The sequence below is a fragment of the Mixophyes fleayi genome, chromosome 6 (assembly GCF_038048845.1).
Source record: "Mixophyes fleayi isolate aMixFle1 chromosome 6, aMixFle1.hap1, whole genome shotgun sequence".
In the NCBI taxonomy this organism is placed as follows: Eukaryota; Metazoa; Chordata; class Amphibia; order Anura; family Limnodynastidae; genus Mixophyes; species Mixophyes fleayi.
Genome location: NC_134407.1, coordinates 211,186,657 through 211,212,401, shown reverse-complemented (window position 1 = coordinate 211,212,401; position 25,745 = coordinate 211,186,657). Strand labels below are relative to the sequence as shown.

Sequence of the window (25,745 nt, the reverse complement as noted above, 5' to 3'; positions counted from 1 at the left end):
TTTATTTTAAGTGCACTATAGAGAAAAAAAGGCAAAATTAGAAAAAACACACCAACTTTTCCATAGGTACTGTTATATCGTTAGTACAATTCTGGAAATGTATCTCAAATCAATAGTCTAGTACACCACACATGTACGATACGCAATGACAGAATTTAAGTGCCTTTATTTTTTTTGCATTTTCATAGATGTGAAAATAAGAGGGAGCACTGGCACTCGCCTATACAGAGGGGGCCCAAGAAGCTGGTGAGAGGCAAAGCCAATTGTGGCACGTTGCTCCAGGCACCCTTAATCTGGATTTGTGATACTGAATATGACATTTCTAGGCTTTGACACAAGATTTCTCTTCTGGACCGTAGCATTTCTAATCTACTATGTAAAACAATTTCCCACAAAGCATCTTAGAATCTAGGATTTATTGAGTTTTGTTTTTTATCAGGGAGCTTAAGCTAATCTCCTGTTCTGAATGACTACAAAGATAATAGTTTCAAGCAGCGCACTAGCAGCTACAGTCCAGACATTTTGGGGATTTCAGATATTTGTGTCAACAGCAGAAGCTCCTGAAGATGTGGAAACAGGAGTTGGGAGATTAGGAAAAGAACTACAGACATTAAAGAGGGAAAAAAAGTTGTATGAATAAATTACTGGAGATGACTGTTAGTTGTGAACTTTGACCAAATGAAAGTCAGGAGGAACTGTTCTGATTAACCTTTTCCATTTGCACGTGGTAGGTCGAAGTGAAGTTCAGTTTTATGACAGGTTCTTTACAGAAAGCACTCTAAACCCAAGGAACAGGTACCCCTTCATCTGAAATAATACGAAGGCAGCCTTTAAAATCGAAAAGGGCAAATTAGTTACTGTCCATTTCCTTTCCTCCTGGCAGCCCTCACAAATACATTAACACCTTGCTCAGCTGAACAGACAGGAAGATGGAGCACCTCACCAGGCATTTAATGTGACTCTTACTTCCTTCATGTGTCTTTGAGCAACTTCCCAAGTTGTTCCTGAAAAAATATAACATTATTAGCAGCAATATATTAGAGCTGCCACAAAGTCCTCTGAGGGAAGGAAATTTAATGTACCTAATTTGCTAATTTACACCTCGAACTCCCTGGCAGCCCTCATGACAGGGATGTACCCAAGCAATGATACAAATTATACCACTAAAGATGCAAATAAAAGATTATTGATCTAATGTTTCCAAAAATCTTTTATCTGAATTGACTATTCTTAGATGAGATCGCCTTGTTGGATGGTAGATGTCTTCAGCAGTGTCGGTAGGCAGTTGAATGGATTGTTCAGCAGTGTCGGTAGGCAGTTGAATGGATTGTTCAGCAGTGTCGGTATGCAGTTGGATGGATTGTTCAGCAGTGTCGGTAGGCAGTTGGGTGGATTGTTCAGCAGTGTCGGTAGGCAGTTGGATGGATTGTTCAGCAGTGTCGGTAGGCAGTTGGATGGATTGTTCAGCAGTGTCGGTAGGCAGTTGAATGGATTGTTCAGCAGTGTCGGTAGGCAGTTGGGTGGATTGTTCAGCAGTGTCGGTAGGCAGTTGGATGGATTGTTCAGCAGTGTCGGTATGCAGTTGAATGGATTGTTCAGCAGTGTCGGTAGGCAGTTGGGTGGATTGTTCAGCAGTGTCGGTAGGCAGTTGGATGGATTGTTCAGCAGTGTCGGTAGGCAGTTGGATGGATTGTTCAGCAGTGTCGGTAGGCAGTTGGATGGATTGTTCAGCAGTGTCGGTAGGCAGTTGGATGGTGTCACGGGCACTAGGAGTCTTTACCCAGGGATCACCAGGTGATAGGCTTACCAGAGCAGTATAGGTGGTAATATGGTACTCTGGTAGCAGGGTGATCACGGAACAGGAAATAGCAGATGATGAGATGCTCAGGAAAGTCTATGACTAGCAGCACTGGCAATATGGAAGTAGTAATACACGAGGAACGTGGTTCAGGAGAAGGCAGTCAGACAGGAGTGCAGAGATACCTGAAGGGCAGGAGGCCGGCAGGATCCAAAGTCCCTGGATGGGTGAAGCGGTGGTCTAGCAGGTGCAGCGCACAGGTAGGTAGACCAGCAGGGAACACAGGAAGGCGTGGAGAGCGGATCAGTAGTAGATGGATGAGTAGCGCTGAGAAGTAACAGCAGCGGGTCTCTGCGGGAACACGGAGGTAGCCAATAGCAACCAGTAGGTGCAGTAACGATGGGACACCGGAGCAGAGTTGAACTGGAACAGTTGGTCACGGAGAGTAGCGGGTAGCAATAGTGGCAGCAGACTCAAGGAAACACGGGAGAGTTGACAAGGACTGAAGACTGAAGCGCACAGGGGCAGCGGATAGGAATCAGCCAAACAGTCACGATGAAATACAGACGGGTTGCAGGTTGAAGACTGTAGTGCACGGAGGCAGCGGATAGGAATCAGCTAGCAGTCACGATGATGAAACACAGACGAGTTGCAGGTTGAAGACTGTAGTGCACGGAGGCAGCGGATAGGAATCAGCTAGCAGTCACGATGATGAAACACAGACGAGTTGCAGGTTGAAGACTGTAGTGCACGGAGGCAGCGGATAGGAATCAGCTAGCAGTCACAATCATGAACAGGTGAGTGGATGTGAATGAAAGACTGTAGTGCACGGAGGCAGCGGATAGGCATCAGCTAACAGTCCCAATAATACATGGTAGAGTTGAAGTGGTTAGAAGACTGTAGTGCACGGAGGCAGCGGATAGGAATCAGCTCACAGTCACGATGACACAGTAGATGGTAGAAGTGGTATGGGAACCACAGTAGTAGAAGTGGTTTGGAAACCACAGAGGTAGAAGTGGTTTGGAAACCACAGGAATCAGCTGGGCTGAATAAACGAGGAAACACAGGAACACCTTCAGAGACTCATGGGGAATGAGACTCCAAGATCAGGCAACGTGGTGTTGACCACAGGTGCTTAATATAGGGAGGTTGCCTGATCTGCCAATTTAGTTAAAGGAACATACACTGGAGGTATGGAAAGGGCTGCGCATGCGCAGTCCCTCAGGATGGAGGACGGCCACGGTTCCTAAATGTCCGGGAAGAAGCACTCGCAGTCCGGTGAGTGACAGTACCCCCCCTTTTAAAGGTGGGCACAGAACGCCTGGAACCGGGCTTGTCCGGATTTTTGGAATAAAACTTCTTCAGAAGGGCAGGAGCATTAAGATCTTCAGCTTTGATCCATGAACGCTCTTCAGGACCAAAGCCCTTCCAATGAACGAGGAAACGGAGGACTCCTCGCGAAATTTTTGCATCCAATACCTCAGTAATCTCGAAATCCTCCTCCTGATGAACTTGAACTGGCTGCGGTGCTGAGGGAGGAGTCGAGAAACGGTTGATGATGAGAGGTTTGAGCAAGGACACATGGAAGGCATTGGAGATCCGAAGATTCTTAGGAAGAAGAAGTTTAACACATACTGGATTGATAACTTGAATGATCCTATATGGACCAATAAAACGAGGGGCGAATTTCATAGATGGAACCTTCAAACGAATATTTTTGGTAGATAACCAGACACGATCTCCAATTTTTAGTGGTGGAATAGCCCGCCTCTTCTTATCTGCGAAAGACTTATATTTGTTAGATGTCTTCTTTAAACAGGTTTTGACCTGAGACCAGATATTTTTGAAGGTCTGACAAGCAGTCTCCACAGCAGGAACTTGGGTGGGCGGGAGGGCAGGAAATTCCGGAAAAGACGGATGGTGACCGTAGACCACAAAGAATGGAGTTTTGGATGATGACTCATGGTACATGTTGTTATGGGCGAATTCAGCCCAAGGGAGCAATTCTACCCAGTTGTCTTGGTTGGCTGAAGAGAACATCCTAATAAAGGTCTCAAGATCTTGATTGACTCGTTCCGTTTGTCCGTTAGATTGTGGATGGTAAGAAGATGAGAGTGCTAATCGTATGCCCAAGGTTTTACAAAGGGCCCGCCAGAATCTGGAAACGAATTGTACTCCTCTATCCGACACAATCTCAGACGGACATCCATGGATGCGGAAGATTTCTTTAATGAAATGTTCAGCCAGAGTAGACGAGGAAGGTAAACCGGACAGAGGGACGAAATGGGCCATCTTCGAAAATCTGTCTACCACTACCCAAATAGTATTGTGATTCTTACTTGGTGGCAAATCAGTAACGAAATCCATACTAATATGGGTCCAAGGCTTGGACGGAATGGGTAGTGGTCGCAGCAACCCTGCTGGAGTTCTGCGGGAGGATTTGAACTGAGAACATAAATCACAGGAAGCAACAAACTCTTTGACGTCTCTCCTCATTGAAGGCCACCAGTAACTACGAGAGAGAATCTCAAAGGTCTTGTGTTCACCGGCGTGTCCAGAAAAACGAGAGGCATGGAACCACGAAAGGATTTTCCTCCTCAGAGTAGGAGGCACAAGGGTCTTCCCAAATGGTAGCATTTTGGTGGATGAAGCAGCCAGAGAAATACATTTGGGGTCTAGAATAGCATGGTTGGGAACCTCTTCTACATCAGAGGACGTCACAAAAGCTCGAGATAGAGCGTCAGCTTTCTTGTTCTTAGCGGCTGGTTTGAAGGTTATAATTAATTCAAAACGGGAAAAGAAAAGAGACCATCTTGCTTGACGAGGGTTCAAGCATTGAGCAGATTGCAAATATGACAAGTTCTTATGATCCGTGAAGATCGTCACCGGATGGCGAGCTCCTTCCAACAAGTATCTCCATTCCTCTAATGCAGCTTTGATGGCCAGCAACTCCTTGTCCCCGATAGTATAATTTTTCTCTGCGGGCAGAAGGCCCCGAGAGTAGAAGGCACAAGGATGTAATTTTTGTTGCTCCGAGCGTTGGGAGAGAATAGCTCCTAAGCCCACATTAGAGGCATCTACTTCAAGGAAGAAGGGGAGTGTCACATTAGGCTGTCGCAGAATGGGAGCAGACGAGAAGGACTCTTTGAGGATTTGAAAGGCTTGGAGAGCCTCAGATGACCATTGCTTAGTATTAGCCCCTTTCCGAGTTAGGGCCACAATGGGAGATGCAATGGATGAAAAGTCTTGAATGAAGCGTCTATAGTAATTGGCAAAACCTAAAAAACGCTGGATGGCACGAAGAGTAGTTGGCTGAGGCCAATGTAGTACAGCATTTACTTTGTCTGGATCCATCTTCAGGCCAACTCCGGAAACTATATACCCCAAGAATGGAATCTGGGGTAACTCGAATGAACATTTTTCCAATTTACAGAACAACGAGTTTTTCCGTAGTCTGGAGAGGACCTCTGCCACATGTTGGTGATGAGAAGCCAGGTCCTGTGAGAAGATCAATATGTCGTCCAGGTAGACAACGACACATACATATAATAAGTCCCGAAAGATCTCATTGATGAAACCCTGGAAAACAGCGGGGGCATTACACAGCCCGAAGGGCATTACTAAATATTCGTAATGCCCATCTCTGGTGTTAAACGCGGTCTTCCATTCGTCACCGGAACGGATTCTAATTAAATTGTAGGCACCACGAAGATCCAACTTAGTAAATATCCGAGCTCCCTTGATGCGATCAAATAGCTCAGTGATCAGCGGAATGGGATACCGATTCTTGATAGTAATGGCGTTGAGTCCACGAAAATCTATACAAGGGCGTAATGATCCATCCTTCTTTTTGACGAAGAAGAACCCAGCTCCAGCGGGAGAGGTGGAAGGTCGAATGAACCCACGCTGGAGATTCTCCTGTATGTACTCAGATGTGGCTTGAGTTTCAGGTAACGAGAGAGGATAGACCCGACCCCTGGGAGGAGTCTTGCCAGGTAGAAGGTCGATCGGACAATCCCAAGAACGATGAGGAGGAAGACGTTCAGACTGAGCTTTATCGAACACATCGGCAAATGAAGCATACTGAGGAGGGAGTCCCGGGGAGGAAGATGAGATGGAAGATTGCTGTACTTTAAGAGGAATAACTTGAGAGAGACAACGATGGTGACATTCAGACCCCCAAGACGTAACTTGAGGGGTGCGCCAGTCAATCTGGGGAGAGTGACACTGAAGCCATGGAAGGCCTAAGACAATCGGACTTGTCGTAACTGGAAGAATTAAAAACGAAATTTCTTCATGGTGTAGTACACCAATCTGAAGGGTTACTGGAGACGTACTCTGGGTGATGAGACCATTGATGAGGCGTGATCCATCTATAGCCGTCACAGTAATGGGTGTTTTTAAAGTGATCACTGGTAGGGACCATTGATTCACTAATGATTTAGAAATGAAATTTCCTGCTGCTCCGGAATCAATCAATGCCTGTGACTCAAAGGATTTGGTAGCAAAGGAAATCGTAACATCGAAAGCGCAGACTTTAGATTTCATAGACAATGGAGAGGACTCCAGGGACCCTAACTTCACCTCTCCAGAACTAGTTAGGGCCTGGCATTTCCCGATCTCTTAGGGCAAGAGCTGAGCATATGCGTGGAATCAGCACAATAGATACAGAGTCTATTCTTTACTCTTCGTTTCCTCTCCTCTGAAGATAATTTGGAACGTCCTATCTCCATGGGAATCGCAGAGGATGGAGCTGGACGAAATTGAGGGTTAGAACGAAGAGGTGCTTTGACAGCCGTTGTTTTCTCAGACTCTCTTTCACGAAATCTCATATCTACACGATGGCAAAGAGAGATCAAATCTTCTAGTGACGAAGGAAGTTCTTGGGTAGTCAGTACATCCTTAATTTTATCGGAAAGCCCCTGCCAGAAGGCGGCAACTAATGCTTCAGAGTTCCACTGAAGTTCAGAGGCTAAGATCCTAAATTGAATGACATACTGTCCTACTGTATGGGAGCCTTGTCGCAAACGAAGAATGCTGGAAGCAGCGGAGGTCACACGACCTGGTTCATCGAACACACTTCGGAACGTGGAAATGAATTTGGCACTATCTTGTAGAATTGGATCGTTTCTCTCCCACAGAGGGGAGGCCCAAGCCAGGGCTTGTCCAGAAAACAATGAGATAAGATAGGCCACTCTGGAACGATGGGTAGAAAAATTTTGAGGTTGAAGTTCAAAATGGACTGAACATTGGTTAAGGAAACCTCTACAAGTTTTGGGGTCCCCGTCATATTTTGACGGAGTAGGCAGGTGAAGCGTAGGAACTGTAGACACCTGGGATGGCACTGGGGAAACGGAGGAAAGCACAGGAGCTTCAACATTAGCTGTAACAGTCTGTCCAGATGTTCCTTGGGAGGTTAAAGATTGGTAACATTGAAGTAACAGCTGTTGGCGAGCATCCTGTTGCTCCACACGGCTGACCAGATGCTGCAGCATCTCTTTAGCGGTAGGTTCCGTATCTGGGTCTGTCATGGCCTGATCTTACTGTCACGGGCACTAGGAGTCTTTACCCAGGGATCACCAGGTGATAGGCTTACCAGAGCAGTATAGGTGGTAATATGGTACTCTGGTAGCAGGGTGATCACGGAACAGGAAATAGCAGATGATGAGATGCTCAGGAAAGTCTATGACTAGCAGCACTGGCAATATGGAAGTAGTAATACACGAGGAACGTGGTTCAGGAGAAGGCAGTCAGACAGGAGTGCAGAGATACCTGAAGGGCAGGAGGCCGGCAGGATCCAAAGTCCCTGGATGGGTGAAGCGGTGGTCTAGCAGGTGCAGCGCACAGGTAGGTAGACCAGCAGGGAACACAGGAAGGCGTGGAGAGCGGATCAGTAGTAGATGGATGAGTAGCGCTGAGAAGTAACAGCAGCGGGTCTCTGCGGGAACACGGAGGTAGCCAATAGCAACCAGTAGGTGCAGTAACGATGGGACACCGGAGCAGAGTTGAACTGGAACAGTTGGTCACGGAGAGTAGCGGGTAGCAATAGTGGCAGCAGACTCAAGGAAACACGGGAGAGTTGACAAGGACTGAAGACTGAAGCGCACAGGGGCAGCGGATAGGAATCAGCCAAACAGTCACGATGAAATACAGACGGGTTGCAGGTTGAAGACTGTAGTGCACGGAGGCAGCGGATAGGAATCAGCTAGCAGTCACGATGATGAAACACAGACGAGTTGCAGGTTGAAGACTGTAGTGCACGGAGGCAGCGGATAGGAATCAGCTAGCAGTCACGATGATGAAACACAGACGAGTTGCAGGTTGAAGACTGTAGTGCACAGAGGCAGCGGATAGGAATCAGCTAGCAGTCACAATCATGAACAGGTGAGTGGATGTGAATGAAAGACTGTAGTGCACGGAGGCAGCGGATAGGCATCAGCTAACAGTCCCAATAATACATGGTAGAGTTGAAGTGGTTAGAAGACTGTAGTGCACGGAGGCAGCGGATAGGAATCAGCTCACAGTCACGATGACACAGTAGATGGTAGAAGTGGTATGGGAACCACAGTAGTAGAAGTGGTTTGGAAACCACAGAGGTAGAAGTGGTTTGGAAACCACAGGAATCAGCTGGGCTGAATAAACGAGGAAACACAGGAACACCTTCAGAGACTCATGGGGAATGAGACTCCAAGATCAGGCAACGTGGTGTTGACCACAGGTGCTTAATATAGGGAGGTTGCCTGATCTGCCAATTTAGTTAAAGGAACATACACTGGAGGTATGGAAAGGGCTGCGCATGCGCAGTCCCTCAGGATGGAGGACGGCCACGGTTCCTAAATGTCCGGGAAGAAGCACTCACAGTCCGGTGAGTGACAGATGGATTGTTCAGCAGTGTCGGTAGGCGGATGGATTGTTAAGCAGTGTCGGTATGCAGTTGGATGGATTGTTCAGCAGTGTCGGTAGGCAGTTGGATGGATTGTTCAGCAGTGTCGGTATGCAGTTGGATGGATTGTTCAGCAGTGTCGGTAGGCAGTTGGATGGATTGTTCAGCAGTGTCGGTAGGCAGTTGGATGGATTGTTCAGCAGTGTCGGTATGCAGTTGGATTTATTGTTCAGCAGTGTCGGTAGGCAGTTGGATGGATTGTTTAGCAGTGTCGGTATGCAGTTGGATGGATTGTTCAGCAGTGTCGGTATGCAGTTGGATTTTGATTGTTCAGCAGTGTCGGTAGGCAGTTGGATGGATTATTTAGCAGTGTCGATAGGCAGTTGGATGGATTGTTCAGCAGTGTCGGTATGCAGTTGGATGGATTGTTCATCTGTGTCAGTAGACTGTTGCGCAAGCCTTCCAGATGAGCTGGGGGGGGGGGGGGAGTTGGGTACTTGGATTCCACAAAGGTGTTCCCCCTGGGAACTTCTTGAAACTCTAATCTGTAAAATCTTGTCAGATCTTAAGTTGTGAGTGTCCAACTTTTCAGATACCTTGACATCTTGCAACCTACTATAACTTCTGGAATTTCTATTGTTTCCGAGTCATTGTGTATTTTGTAAGATTTCCTTCTTTGCCCCTAGAGGGACAAAAAGTCTACCTGCATAAGTTTCCCTTAAACTGTCTTGTATATTGTTTGCTAGGATGGTAGTTTCTTGTTTCCCTAATTCGGTGATGGGAGGAAGAAGAGGAAACAGATCTTTTGAATCATTAGATCAAATTTGAGTAATACAGTATAGTTAAACTGTTCTTAGATTGTGGATCTGTCACACAAGACCATAATCAAAAAGACTCCTCTGTCTTCTACTTCTCTAATTAAATCCATATTTTTAAGTAGATAGTCTCTATGCAAATATATCCAGGAGAAAATTAGTAAACTATTCATCCAGATTCTTAGTGCTCTAGAAGCCATAGCTACTCCGGCTATAATTGCTGTTACAACAGAAATATTAGTTTGTATAGAAATTGATTTGCAATAGAAAACTGAATGACCAGCTCTGCAACTCCACACTGCAGTGTGTATGCCGGGTGACCGGGAAGTATGCACGGCTGACCCGCGCTCCTCAATAATGTGCTAATACGCATCTTCTGCTCCTTCCACAGTGTTGGAGAAGCAGCATGTCCACATGCGTGCGCGCTTCCATTGTGTGCACATCCGCCGGCAGTCTTCCACAACACAAGTGAGGAAAGGACTCGTCCCGGCACTTGCCCCAGTGAACTGACACACAGAACAGCAACAGAGGAAAGCCACAAAACCTCCTTCAGGTAAGCCCCCTCGAATAAAATAAAAAACAAAAATAAAAAACACTACACTACACTCTCCTGTTCTAACACTGCTGAGACAGGAAGAAAAGACACTGAGGAAGAGGAGAAGCTGCCTTATATAGGGAACAGGTGGGGCAAAATTCTTCCTGTCTACACTAGCTGATCAGGGGATTAACCCATTGTAAGGGCTGCCATGGAGTAGGGAAAAGAAAGATCTATTTATTAAGCAAGGAAAGGAGCAAATGGCATAACCTTAATAAGAATTTTCATCAAAATGTCTACTACAACCCAAATGACTAAGAAATTGTTAGAGGGCGGAAGATCAGTAACAAAGTTCGAGATGCAAGTCCAAGCTTATTGGGAACTAAAGAATGAGAGGAGTCAACAAATAATGCTGAAGATTCTTGTTCTGACACACGCTTAGCAAGAGTGTGTCACAACAAGCGCAAGACATAATCACTAACATCTTTCTTAATCAGGTCCACCGGTATGTTATGGTGTTCATTCCAGAAAACTATAAACTTGGAATTATGAGCCCAGGATATGAGATTGCGGCATAGGAGAAAATCTACTAAGGTTTTACCAAGAGGAATTTTAGAGGTGTGGACAGAGATTGCGGTCATAATGCAAGAAGGATCTAGAACATACAAGTGTTCTAATGAGTTCTCTAGGTCCATGGATCAAAGGAAAGAGAAAGCACATCAGCTTTTATATTTATAGATCCAGGTTGATAAGTAAAGATGAAGCAGAAGTTGGAAAAGAATAATGCTCATCAAACTTGACAAGGATTTAATCTCTTTATGAACTGTAGGCTTATGTTAAATTTTATATGTATTGCATGAAGGAGCTATAAGCCACTACGGGGACCACTTCACCAAGAACTTTATGCAGAGATTCATTTGTTTCAAGAAGGCAGTCACGACTGCTACTAATGCAGGTAACAGGACTTTATGGTCTAGTAGTCTGTTCCTGCAGACCAGAAGTGTGCGTGGCCAGGACATCCAACTAACCTGAAAAGACTGGAGGTCATCTTTGGCAAGGGGCCCAGGAGGACGAGAGTCTTGGCCCTCAGGAGATAAGGGTCAACACTCAGGGCAGCCAAGGAGGCTGGCTCCCCTCCGATACCCAAAACTGGAGGAGTGTCAAAAAGCTGTGCCCATTGAGAGACTTGGATTTGGAAGAATGCCTGTGGATAATGCAGGACTGGGTGTAACAATACTTACCCACAACACAATACCACGCTTTAAGCGAGCTTGAATGGATTCTCTGATAAGCACCAATCAGGTATAGGAGTCGTTACTGGTTACGTGCTGCGCGCAAGTTAGTGCGGGTAAGAGGTGGTCAGAGCCCTGGGGTTGTGAAAGTCTAAATAAATAACAAATTGGTGCAGATTGTTGTTTTTTTTAAAAAAAAAATCTATTTATTAAATGTTAATATACTGCTGGTATAACAAGATAGTCATAGTGACCACAAGTGGTAAAAGCGGTGTTGCAGGATGGACCTCCTTTACCACCCTGTCCGTGCTGCTGGGGAACAGCTGGGCTTGCCTTGTCAACATCCTGTTTCTTTATTCCAAATTGTGCCCCTCTAAACGCAGTAGGAGGAGCTTCTGCTGCTGCCACCACTAGGCTCCTTCATTGGCACCTAGGACGCTTCCTCCTGGGTAACTCTTGTTGCTATGGTAACCCCTTGCTGGGCACCTGGGCTGGTACACCTGACCTCTTGCCTTCAGATCAGAGTTGCTGTGGATAGTTTCCCCTGAGCTATCACACTGGCCATAGCTGCGGGTAGCAGGCAAAGCGTTGGTACTGGATGCTGGGTCCCAACCTCAGGACAGCCAGATAATGGTTTAGATTTGTCTAATCTGTTGGTCACAGGAATCACTCTTGAAAGCATTCCTTAAAACAAAAATTTCTATCCCACTGCAGAAAGTGATGAGCTCATCAAGGCAACATGGGAAGATGGCAGCCTGCTAATTATTTCTTGATATTGTCTGAGTCAATGCCAGAAGGTTAAGGCTTTATTTAGTACAGAATTTGATAGTGTATTTGCCTATGACAATAGTATTCTAACAAAGATGTAGCGAACTAGCTCAACTACAGGAAATCCAGACAGGTTGCTCAAACACCTTCCACCAAGCAGCAAGGTGGAAGCATTGTACAGAATAGGATTATTCTTTTAGATAATGGTAATACTCAGGCTAGAGCTTTTCCAGAAACAAGAGGCTACCTTGGCTTGTTCAGAGACAAAGTTCCTAAACTATAGAGTAAATTGGATTAAACACTGGGTTAGGAAACCTCTGTATACCTGAAGACCGCCATAAAAAACATTGCAGAGAAGGTATGTGCAGATTAGAGACAAGCTGTACTAACGTGGGCACGACTGGAGCATAAACTGAATTACCTTGTCATACTTTTTAGTAGAAGCAATAGATGCTGGTGTTGAATTCAAGCAGAGGCTGAATCCCTGGATGAACTGAATAACGTAGTCTTGCATGGCCTACTGCAGGACATGGGATGTCAGCAGGAACCAGGACCCTGCTAGATAGCTGATGGCATTGGGCAGATTGAAAGACTAAGGACAAGGCAGACAGGATTGGTCAAATATGACCACATCACCTATGCATGGTAGTTTAATAAAGCAAGCTATAGAAGAAAAACCTCTATGTTTTAGATCAGAGTAATTTATACTCCTTTTGTTCTCCCAGTTTGCAGTTAAGGTGGTGTGACGAAATGTAGTATATCTAATGACTGATTGTTATTTTCTGTTGAATTTATGTATAACACTGTGAATATTTCATGTAACCTTTCAAAGTGTATTTGAATAAATGACCTGAGTCTGACCCAGGCAAGTGTCAATGGTCTTTTGAAAGTAGCCAGACCCAGAGACAGATATCGGAGTAGTTTGTGTATGCAGAGGAGTTAGGCTTAGCCAGGCAGAAAGATCAGAGGTGAGAGATTCTCTGAGGTGCCCAAACATATATCTTAGTGATAGATAATTTACTTCGGGGGAAAACTCTGTGTCATTTTGGGAATCAATCTAACTTAATTCAAAGTGTAAATTCCTAAGGTAGGGGTTGAATAGCCAACAAGAAATGGTTTAAAACTGCCTTGTTTCAGACATCAGATTGTCCATTTCTTTGAGGAGGGTCTATCACGACTGAAATGTGCCGTTCTTCTGAATGTGTACTCCTCACACACCAATTCCTGAACTTGTAAGTAGGGATTCTGGTTTTATTTCCTATTTTATTTTTTGAAACTTATATGCAACCTATCATATGTCTGTTTATAATCTTTTTGTAAATAAGCCTTGGAAATATTTTTCAGATTAAACATATTTAATCTAGCGTATTTCTCTGTGATTCTTTGTGAAATTACAAAGCCCAGGGAGGCGCATTCTACACATGTATGTGATTTAAGTGTGAAACATTAATAAGTGCTTCTGGTGAACGTAAGGACACCATAATAAATCCTTTGTGGTGGCATAAAAGGTGTATTCATTGTTAATTAACTAAGGTAACACCAGTCACGGCCAGCTGTTCAGATTGCTGTATCTGGGACAGGCTGGGCGTTCGTGACAGGTGGGTATTAGCATGTTCAAATAAAGGTACACTACCTGTCAGTTGGCCAGGACAAATAGCAGGTGGGTGCTCCTGTATTGTGACAGTCTGGCAATGTGCACTCTGTGCACATGTGCCCAATCCGGCCATATGTGCACAGAAGAACGAGGAAGCGCAGGCTTTTGCCTATACAGACAGGATTGATCAGCTGGTGAGAGGCCCGCACAGAGTGGCACTGTAGAGTATCACAGCATTTCTCCTATTCCTTCTGTACTACAAAGTTGATGTACCATACTGCTTTTAATTTTAAGTATTTTAAACATAAATTTATTCCACAAACTATTGGTAACCAATGCCCAACACTAAACACTAACACTAAACAGCCTATCACGATAAGATCGTTAGGTCAAATTGGATTATGTTAGATGCACAGTTAACCAACATTATACTGGTTAATGAGGAAGTCTACTTTTGGACATCTCCCTATTAAGCTGCCTGTTACTCCTACTTTACCTAATATTGTGTCATAATGTGGATGGGGATGTTGCACTGCAGCACGGCTACTGATTCTGGAGCTCGAGTGAATGAGCTGCCCCCTCCCACCATTAGCATTGTTCGCTGAATGTGGAAACACTACCACTTTTCAAGCAGAGGTGCTTGTGGGGTCACAAAATGATCAGGTCTCTAGACAAGGCGTCATTAATGGATACAGGCTGATATTGATGGAATTGAAACCACGGCATAAGATTAAAATGTCCCCTGGTAAAAAATAAAAATGCATACCTTGATTATACTGGTGTTGGATAAAAGGAACATACAGTATTTGGTATCCATATACTCATAAGAACTAGTTGATATGATTTTTGCCTAATTTTCTGGGGTTGCATTGGTAGATATGAAAATTAAGGACAAAGTTTGTGATTTTGTGACTCTTTTCCTCATTTAATTTCCAACAAGTAAAAGAGCAAAGGTAATGAAGACTGATATTCTGATTGAGTGCCTGTCTCTAGGTGACTGGGATTGGGCAGGAGTAGCGAAGCGTGATCTTGCACTCCCACCTCTTTTTGGGAAGCACTAGATTGCGCTGTAAGTCTCAGCTAAATGTGCTCCATCTTCATTTATTCCAATGTGCTACCAAAACAGACCTCCATGTGCAAAATAAAAAAAATTATAAAAATGCGTTTTTTTCTCATCACCTTCTCTCGCTCACCCCAATCCCCCTTCTCTCTTTACTTCTCCTTTTAGTCGCCCTCTTTTTCTCTCTCATCCCCTCCTGCTTCTTTTTTTCTCCACCCTCCCCTCTATCTCTTGATTCCGACTCCCTTATTTCCCCTCCCCTTACTCTCACCTTTCCACCTATTTCCTTTTATCTCCCCTCTCCCCTCCCCTGTCCTGAAAGAAGATCACATCTAGCTAATTCCTGATATTAGAGTGGCTGCCCCAGGTAAGGTAAGTACTCCTTGACAGTTACTGTATGACAGGAAGTGTATTCACCATTCCTATCTATGTACATTGATAACAGCACATACATTATGGATGAAAAGCTTAACAAATTCCTTTCTCTGTTACTGTATGTAACAGATCAATAATCCCCACACTGTACACATGCAACCATGTATTTATACACATAGTGATGGCATCTCCTATATATGCAGTATATATACACATATACACAAACAGGACTGCTATTAAAACTCATCTTACCCAGTGATGTGAGGGGCCGGTGATTCTCCATCATAACGTCCTTGTATAGATCTTTGTGTCCCTCTAAATACTCCCACTCCTCCATGGAGAAATAGACAGTGACATCCTGACACCTTATAGGAACCTGACACACACAATGATACAGTCATCACCCAGACACATCCCCTGGTGTTACTGTATAATGTCCCATTCCCAGCAGTCACCTCTCCAGTCAGCAGCTGAATGATCTTGTTGGTGAGTCCTAGAATCCTCTGGTCATTGTTTCTCTCATGTATCAGTGAGTGAGGTGGAGGCACCGTGATGGGGCTCTGGGTCCTGCTCAATCCTTCTGACACACAGGAGCGGATACTGGGAACCATAGGGTCAACAGATGTCTTCTTCAGTACTGTGTAATCCTGTTTAATGGGGGACATCATTCAAAATAAAGTTGAACCATCACATGGAATGAAAGCTAAAACGTATTTCAGAATGCTCTACATCAGAGGTGCCCAAACTCAGTCCTCAAGAGCTAATATTATTATTATTATCGTTTATTTGTTAGGCGCCACAAGGTATCCGCAGCGCCGTACATGGTACAAACAGTAGACTAAACAGGGTAAAACAATACAGAACAGTAAACACAAAGTACCAGAACTTCAGAAACTCCAGGCAGGCAAATACTGTAAAGACGGAGCGGAAGAACAGGTCTGGAGACAGGAGGGGAGAGGGGCCCTGCTCATACGAGCTTACATCCTAAGGGAGGGTAGACAAAATCAGGCACAAGAGGGAGCCAGTGAAGCAAGGGGGAGAGAAAAAGGAGCCAGTGAGAAACAGAAGAGGTGAAAGGTTAGGTGGATGGTAGGTAGGCCTTAAGGAACAGGTGAGTTTTAAGTGCCCGCTTGAAGGAGCACAGATTGGGTGATAGACGGATGGAGCGAGGGAGGTCGTTCCAGTGAAGGGGGGCAGCTCGGGAGAAGTCTTGTATTCTAGAGTGGGAAGAGGTGATCAGAGGGGAGGAGAGGCGGCGATCATTGCCTGAGCGCAGGGAACGGGCGGGAGTGTGGATGGAGAGGAGGTTAGAGATATAAGGGGCAGTAGACTGGGAGAGAGCCTTGTAGGTGGTGGTGAGGAGTTTGAAAAGGATTCTGTAGGGGAAGGGGAGCCAGTGTAAGGCAAGACAGAGAGGGGAGGCAGAGGAGGAGCGGCGTGTGAGGAAGATGAGTCTCGCAGCTGCATTAAGTATAGAGCGGAAGGGGGCGAGGTGGGAGCAGGGGAGGCCAATAAGGAGGAGATTGCAGTAGTCGAGGCGGGAGATGAAGAGAGCATGGATGACAGTTTTGGTGGCATCTTGAGAGAGGAAAGGACGGATGCGGGCAATGTTACGGAGTTGGAAGCGACAGGCTTGGGCAAGGGATTGAATGTGGGGGGCAAAAGAGAGAGAGGAGTCAAGAGTGACTCCTAGGCAGCGGAGTTGGGTGACAGAGGAGATAGTGGAGTTGTTAACAGTTATAGAGAGGTCATGGTGGGAAGGGCGTCTGGGTGGGGGAAAGACAATGAGTTCAGTTTTGGAGATGTTAATTTTAAGAAAGCGTGAAGACATCCAGGAGGAGATGGCTGAGAGGCAGTCAGTTACACGAGAGAGGAGGGAGGAGGAAAGATCAGGAGAAGAGAAGTAGAGTTGAATATCGTCAGCATATAGGTGATACTGAAGACCGAACGAAGAGATGAGAGCTCCAAGGGAGGAAGTATAGAGCGAAAAGAGTAAAGGGCCAAGAACAGAGCCCTGAGGGACTCCAACAGGGAGAGGGGAGGGGGTGGAGGAAGAACCAGACGTGGATACAGAGAAGGAGCGGTTAGCAAGGTATGAGGTGAACCAGGCATGAACAGAGCCAGAGAGGCCGAGAGAGAGAAGAGTATGCAGCAGGAGGGGGTGGTCCACGGTGTCGAAGGCTGCAGAGAGGTCGAGGAGGATGAGTATGGAGTAGTGACCCTTGGATTTGGCTGATAGGAGATCATTAGTAACTTTAGCCAGGGCTGTTTCGGTGGAGTGGAGGGGGCGGTAGCCGGATTGGAGAGGGTCAAGGAGGGAGTTGTCTGAGAGGTGTCTGGTGAGGCGGCTGCAGACAATCCGCTCAAGTAATTTGGAGGCATAAGGGAGAAGAGAGATAGGGCGGTAGTTAGGAAGAGAGGTGGGGTCAAGATTGGGTTTCTTGAGGATAAGAGCGTGTTTGAATGAGGATGGGACAACGCCAGAGGAGAGTGATAGGTTGAAGAGGTGAGCGAGGTAAGAGCAGGCAGTCGGAGAGAGAGAGCGAAGGAGGTGGGAGGGGATGGGATCCAGAGGACAGGTAGAGGGTGGAGAGGAAAGAATAAGGGATCGAACTTCTTCACCTGAAGTGGGGATGAAGGATGACCACAGCTGGTTAATGGCGGGAGGTGACGTGGTGAGGGGGGCGGGAGGGCAGTGGGAGGAGGAGATGTTCCGTCTGATGGCTTCAATTTTGGAAGAGAAAAATGAGGCAAAGTCATAGGCAGAGAGGGAGGGTGGGACAGTGGGAGGGGGGGGGGAGAGGAGTGAGTTGAATGTGGCAAAGAGGCGGCGGGGATTTGAGGACTGAGAAGAGATAAGGGACTTAAAGAAGGATTGTTTAGCGAGGGACAGGGCAGAGCAGAAAGAGGAGAGGATGAATTTGAAGTGAAGGAAGTCAGCCAGGGAGCGAGATTTCCTCCAGAGGCGTTCAGCTGTGCGGGAGCACTTTTGGAGGGAGCGGGTGAGTTTGGAGTGCCATGGTTGGGGAATAAGGCGACGACGGCGGATAGAAGAGGCCGGGGCAACGGTGTCCAGGGCGGTAGCGAGAGAGGTTGTAGAGAGAGGACGCCTGATCAGGGCAGGCCAGAGAGAGAAGGGGTGATAGGAGAGTATCCAGAGAGGAGGAGAAGGAGTTGGGGTCGATGGCGTCGAGGTTGCGCCTGGTGAGGGTGGCTATAGGCGGGGTGGGAGCAGGGGCGGAGGATAGAGTGAAGGAGAGGAGATGGTGGTCAGAGAGTGGGAAGGGAGAGTTGGAGAAGTCAGAGAGATCACAGAGGTGAGAGAAGACGAGGTCGAGGGAGTGACCAAGACAGTGGGTGGGGGAGGAGGTCCACTGTGTGAGGCCAAGGGAGGAGGAAAGAGTGAGAAGTTTGATGGTGGCGGGGTCAGAACGGTTGTCAATAGGGATGTTAAAGTCACCCAGTATGATGGAGGGCAGGTCAGAGGAAAGATAGTGGGGGAGCCAGGCGGCGAAGTTGTCAAAAAAAAGAGAGGAAGGGCCAGGGGGACGGTAGATGACGGAGATGCGGAGGTGGATGGGGGAGAAGAGCCGAATGGAGTGGACTTCAAAGGATGAGAAGGAGAGGGAAGGTAAATTGGGTATGACCCGAAAGGTGCAGTTAGGAGATAGGAGGAGGCCCACTCCCCCACCTGGCCGCTCGTCTGGCCTGGTGGAGTGGGTGAAAGAGAGGCCGCCATAGGAGAGAGCAGCAGGGGAGGCAGTGTCAGAAGAAGTGAGCCAGGTTTCGGTTAAGGCAAGAAGATTAAGAGAGTTAGAGATGAAGAGGTCATGAATGGAGGACAGTTTGTTACGGACAGAACTGGAGTTCCAGAGGGCACACGAAAAAGGGAGAGATGGAGAAGGGGAGATATGGATCAGATTGTCAGGGTTGGCGGAGCGAGGGGGGGGGGGTTGAGAGATGGTACTGAGAGATTTGGGCCCATGGTGGGGGCGGGGGAGAGGATGGGTATAGGAAAGGAGCGAGGCGGCATAATGAGAGGTAGGAGAGTAAGAGAACGGCCGGGGAGGTGGGAGGGAGGAGCACAGTCGGGAGGGCGGTGGTAGGGAGCCGAGGTGGAACAAAGCAAATTAGAGGCAGGGACAAAGCAGTGTAACCAGTGTAGACAATGTAAATGGAGAGCAGTTGCAAAGCAATAAAACAATGTAAAGTGGAGGATAATGAAATCACAATCTAAGCAATGTAGACAATGTACAGTGGGGAACAATACAATAAAGGTGGAGTAAATAAAATAAATAGATTAAATTAAACAGTTTGGTGGTATGGTGAAATGAATGAAGTCACGATCTAAGCAATGAAGACCGTGTGCAGTGGGGAGCAATAAAATAAAATAAGAGGTGGAATAAATAAGATAAATAGATTATAAATAAAATAAATAAATAAAATAAATAGATAGATAAATTAAATAAATGGATAGATGGTATGGTGGAATTGAGCACAAGAAAAGGCAGTGAGGGCTGCAGGTACCGGGAGAGTTCAGGAGAGGTCCATGTATTCACAGGAGCAGTTCGAAGGGACCAGCGTTCAGGAGCAGGAGGGTCCAGGAGTAGTTCGTGAAAGACCAGCGTTCAGGAGCAGGAGAAATGCTTACAGAGAAATACTTCTTTATAAGGGACCACTGTGTCCTATTGTTACAACAGTGAATAAATTAAGTTGTACCATTGCAAGGCAATGCAGTCATAAAATGTTAATTTAATTACCTCATTCCAGTGAACAGGTGAAGTAATCTCACTCTTTTTCAACACCCTGGCAGTAGTTTTTACAAGCTGGCACTACAGAATATGATATTTCTAGGACCCAGGGAAGGAGAGGGCTGGAGCAGCAGGCAAGAAGCAGACTCCTCCTTATCTCCAGTGTCAAATTTGACATCAGCCTGCAAGGCGAGCATGGTAACTTGTCCAGCGATCAGAGCTGCAGTCAAATCAGTAGCACGCTTGCTGGAGATATGCGCCTTTCAGTACCCTGTACTCGCACAGAATGGATTGTCAGTTGTGCTCCATCCTCTGCCTCCTGTCTTGTCTCTCTCTCAGCTGCTCAGGAGAAGTGACCCCTCACCCGTCTAACGAAGGTAAGAGCAATCCAGGCACAAAATCGCATTTTTCCACTGGCATATGAAGAGAGGCACTTTTTCTGCCTCTTCTCTGCTCCTTAAGGTGATCCAGGATGTCCATCGTTCCCCAGATCATCATCTCGGTCACGTTGGACCTTGCACATCTACAGTTTGTGTTTTCAAAAGTTCTTTAATTATGCACAGCTGAGTTAACCTATTTTGATAGATCAATAATTATTTCACCTATTTCTACAGACAGAAATCCTGAAAACATGACCTGTTGGTAGCTCTTGAGAATAGGGTTTGAGCACCTATGCTCAACATCATTCCCAAAATCCCCATTATTTTATTGATAGAGATACAAGACATGTCACTGCTACTTTCCCAGAATCCCTCACCTCTCCAGTCAGCAGGTAGATGATCTCCAGAGTGAGATTTAATATCCTCTCAGTCATGTAACTCCTGTTCTTGTCCATCCTCAGCAACTTGCTTGTCAGACCATGGGTTTGATCTTCACAGGACCTCATAAAAAGCCACTGTCATCTTTCTTAAATTTAGGAAAAGGCAACATATATATTCAATGTCACTACATATACAATATGCTTCTTAATTTAGCAGATCTTGACCTCTCGCAAGACATAGTTCTGTACTTTTATAACCATAACAACTATAATTTGAAGATTTTAGCTAATTAGTTAGGTTTTTGTATCACTTCTCATCTGCTTCCACTTCCCTAAATTCAGCATTTTGTGGAATTTCATGGTCTGTTTTCATGTCATTCCAATAAACATAAATGCTAAGGTCCAATTACTAAATACTTTGCGGCCAATGAAATCTCTGCATATTCTATTCAGCATAGTGTGGTGAAGAATTTGGAGTCTGTGATGCACTTTCTCAGAGCAGATAGGCTTTGTCAGTATGTTAAAATATGTGTGATTGGCTACAAATTTGATTGTCAATGACATCTTAGCTCTGTTTAGGTTAATTGTAGATTTGGTCAAATAATTACGTGTCAGTTCAGTATCATGGCTGTATAGTCTGTATATAACAGATCATAACCAGCACATTTTATACCAATACTGCAATGTTGCAGACTAGCACCAAAGTAATATATCCAAGCGCCCCAGTCCCCTTCCTCTAAATATACTCTGATCCCATTACACAAAACTAATGTATCCAATGCACCCCATTATAAGAGCAGTCACCAATCACCTACTACTGTATTATGACATGACACAATACCAATATAGCTGATGCCCCTATTAAATGATCTCAGAGCCCCCTACCTCTAAATATACTACTTTATACAGATTACTCAAGAGTCTACTACCCCTCTGTATTATGTGTATTCAGTATGCTCTAACTGTACAATGTATCATCATTGTTTACCTGGAATGACTATGAATGGGGAAATACATCAGCCTGTTCTTCTTTCCACTGAGTGATTAGAGCAGGAAGCTGTATCCGACTTCCGGCCCGTGCGTTCCATCGTACTTCCTGGTTGTGCGTTCCACTGCCTGATTATGCCTCATTCTTCCTCTGTGATTGGCGTTCTGAAGTTCTGCTCACACTGTGTCCATGGGTACTGGTTGTTCTGTCTATTGCAAGAAGGGTTATATCCCATTTCTACTGAGGGCCGGAATAACAGCCAGGACAGCAAGATTTAACTTCGAGAATGCATCCTGCATTATTAAGTACCACTAATCAGTGATCTGTCACAGCAGTTGTGAGAGGAGACTGTATTTTATCCAAATAGTAATTTGTGCGTGAATTAATATCACTATAAGTAAAATTATATATATATATATATATATATATATATATATATATATATATATATATATACACACACACACACACACACACACATCTGTTACATATTACAAATAGTAGTTTGTGATTTCAGTGCAGTAGATACATAGTAGTTGTATGGTTATCACTGCATGTGTTCAGTGGAGTACAGTAATTCATGTTTAGTAATACACAAGATACAAAATAGTGTATGCATACAGTATATAGAACTGAATGTGTTTGAGCAGATATGTACATGACTTCCACCCCTCAAATTAACAGTATTTTACAGTTAAGAGGTGTAGCTCTTACAGGCTGGAGCAAACTGTTTAACAGCCACCCTTCATATGATTTAGACGACACTTAAAAAGAGATAATCACCAGAGAGGTCATAGGTTACATGAAGGATGGCACGCCTGTGTGTCAGTCACGTCATCAGCACAAGGTTGTTCATCAAGACTGTAACATTTCCACTGAATAAGATATTGCAAGTTTCTGTGGAAAATTGGTGAATCCAAGATCTTTTAGTGCCCAGACTCTACCTAATTCACATAATTACCTAGCAGTGGGATCTGGAGATTGTGTCAAACACAAGTCACTGGAACTTCTTTCATCTAAACCTTACTTTTTTTTTTTTGCCCCTAGAAGCATGACAAAGCCATTTAGATGCAGTATTCCCATCAAACAGTAAAGAACCCTCAAAAGGTGTGTCACTAGACAAAGCGTAACTAAACAATTCTTAGACTATGCCACCCAAGCTCTTCTTGCCAATACTGGTCAAGCTACACCCCTTGCAGAGAGGGTAATTATATCCAGGTTTGCCTCGTAGATTAAGTCAATCCTTTCCCTTTCTCCATACTTATCAGTAAATATTCTCTATTCATTTTCACTTGTATGATGTATCTGTCCGAATGCTAAATGCAATGGACCCCAAAGCTATAGCTATTCTAGACTTGATTGCAATCCCTACCAAAGCATGCGGCCTTTTAAAACACGTGTCCATTTTTCGGTCTATTACATCTTTTAATTGACCACCATCTTCCAAAGAACTGGTAATCTTAGCCAATATTGGTTACCATGGCATCCACTCCTATGATCACAAAACTTACACCAGGCCAAGCTTGGGTGACAGGACCAGGACAGGGTAACTGGATACATAGACAAGATTGACAAAGTATACAGGAATACAAACTAGGAGAGGACAGTACTGTGAAGAGCAACGGAGTGACGGGTGTAAAGAAAAGAGTGGTCAACAGTGTCAAAAGCAGCAAAGAGGCCAAGGAGTATGAGCAGAGAGAAGTGACCCTTTGACTTAGCAAAGGGTAGATCATTGGTCACTTGAGGGTCATCTCAGTGGAGTGAAGGGGTATTAAGTCCAACTGCAGAGGATCGAGAAGAGAGTGAACGGAGAGAAGGTAGTTCAAGCAGTTGTATACAAGATTTTTGATAGGTTTGGAAGTAAAAGGGAGCTGAGAAATGGGTGTTACTTGGAGAGAGAGAGGTTTAGCAATAGATGATTTCTTGAGAAAAGGAGAGATGAACGCATGTTTGAAGCCAGAGGTGAAGATACTGGTGGAGAGGTAACGGTTAAAAAGGCGAGCAGTGCAAGCATTGGAAGAAAGGAAGTTCAAGAGTTGAGAAGGAACAGGATCAAGGGGGCAGGTTGAGGGAGAAGATGAAAAGAGTGTGAGACCTTGGACATAGTATGAATGAAAAAGTGTCAATATTCATTGTAAACCAAGGTGAAAAAAGAAAATGAGTACATGTGAGAGGGACTGAGATCCAAGTAGCAAGTGTGGTTTGAAGGTGAGAACACAAACAGCAGCCAAAGTAATAGGCACAAAATCATTGTGAAACAACAGTTATAGGAAGCATGGTTTGCAAACAGTTCAGTAAGGAGTGCACAGGCCTTAAAAAGCAGGTGCAGAAAGTATCCAGTTGTTTTTTTTGACCTCTAGAATTCAGGTTACTGTAAATTCCACTTCAAGACCACCTCATCCCCTTCCCTATAACACCTCTCTGGGACAACCCCGCTTTTCTCCCGGGGCAGTGTCTCTCTTGATGAAGAACCTGGTGGCAGACGGGTATGAAGTTGATGGGGGATGTTTTGACCGCAGAACCAATTGTCAGAGATGACCTAAACGGGTCCTTTCTCCTGAACTCCAGCTGCTATACCTTGTGGGTATCGATCGATAGAGAAACAGACAACTTCAGATGTTTAGGCTGAAAATGATTCTGATTCTGACCAGCCCTAAGTCAGAGTAGCTTTATTTATGCATAGTTTCACAGACAAAAGAAGATAAGGAATCCAAGGTTTCTGAAGGCATCCTGTTCAGGTCAGCAGTTTGTAGACAGGATGTACAGCAGGTGTCTTATCTCAGTCACGTAGGCCTCAAATGGGGGTCGTGGGCTCCCTGTACTGAAACTGCTGGATGTGCACATTCTTGAGAAGAGACATATTGAAGAAAAGATAAGAATGTGAGGCAAAGTTCATTAGGGAATAGTAATTATACAAAATGCATTACTTTAAGAAGTTCATAAAATGTATATCTCTCACATAAACCCCTCTTTTTATCATTTTTATAATTGCCCTGCCTATCCTTTTGGTGTGCATGAAGCACTCCTGCACCCGACCTACTTCATTCAATTCAATGGAACCTCTGATAGGCCCTTAGAGGATGGTAAAGATACATTCAATCAGGTCTATGGTTCATGTACACCTAATTCTTAAAAATAATAAAAAAAGAAAATGGGAAAGACTGAGGGGGGGAGAGTACAAAAGAGCCTTAAAGCTCAGAGAGGGCAAGATAAACATCTGATACCGGTTTGGGCTTTACATGTCTTTTAAGAGACTTTTTATTCAGAATGAGATCATTTTTGCACCTTTTCAAACAGTATTGGAAAAAACATAAGCTTAGTTTAAAAATGACATATAGCAACAACAATAAAGCGAATATCTTAGCTATCCATATTAAAATGCCTGAAATCCATGCGAAAATACCTTTGCCCCAATTACTAGGATTTAACCATGAGAAGGCTGATGTCCACCAGCCATCATTAACCGTATCGGGGTCAAAATTCTCTTTCCTGAATTTCTCCTTCATTTCCTTGGCTTCTGTCATGTACCTGTCTATTACTTCTTCTGGATTATCAGTGTCATTTGTTACAAAGTTACAACAATGTGTTCCGTATTCTGTTTCTAGGGTCAAACAGTACCCTCCTGACTGAGCAGTGATGTAGTCTAATACAAGTTGATGTTGTATTAACTGGGTTTTCATCGCCTGCAGTTCTTTTCCAACATACCTAAAGGATTTGTCATAAATTTCTGTTATGTTATCTAAAAGTCCTGCAACCTTTAATATCATATTATAGTTTGCCATGTACCCCCATGTCCCTATTGAAATGATGTTACCAAATCCAATACCCACATTGTGCCCTTTGGACTTTGCTATGAGAGGGATATGTTCAGTATCTATTGTCTTAATTTCCCTTTTTTCAAGCCTATGGTCCTTTTTATTCCTGAATACTCCTCTGAGGTCATCATGGGTCATGACATAGAATTCAGGAACCAATCTGGCCAAGTAGCATACCCCTATTGAATTTGGGGGGAGCCACCTGTAGGCATTGCGTCCACATACATAATAAACATCATCTGGTAAAAGGTAGGGGATATCATAAAACAGGCAATATGTAGATACCTGTTGTCCTAAGTGACATGAAGTGTCATTTTCTGCTCTGTCATTGTCAAAGGCAGGCAGTGTGCCGTTCCAGGTGAGATTATATC

At 44.8% G+C, this 25,745-nt stretch overlaps 1 protein-coding gene across 1 annotated transcript in view; it reads right to left on the bottom strand.

Moving 5' to 3' along the window:
- Positions 1 to 21,633, bottom strand: part of LOC142095455 (uncharacterized) — a 46,762-nt gene extending 25,129 nt beyond the window's left edge. The window contains exons 1-3 of the mRNA XM_075178401.1: positions 21,560 to 21,633; positions 20,569 to 20,717; positions 15,313 to 15,707 (exon numbers count right to left, since the gene is read on the bottom strand). Coding sequence (XP_075034502.1) covers positions 15,313 to 15,397 — 85 coding nt within the window. The 5' untranslated portion in view covers positions 15,398 to 15,707; positions 20,569 to 20,717; positions 21,560 to 21,633. The remainder of the gene's footprint in view (positions 1 to 15,312; positions 15,708 to 20,568; positions 20,718 to 21,559) is intronic.
- Between the last annotated feature and the right edge of the window lie 4,112 nt (positions 21,634 to 25,745).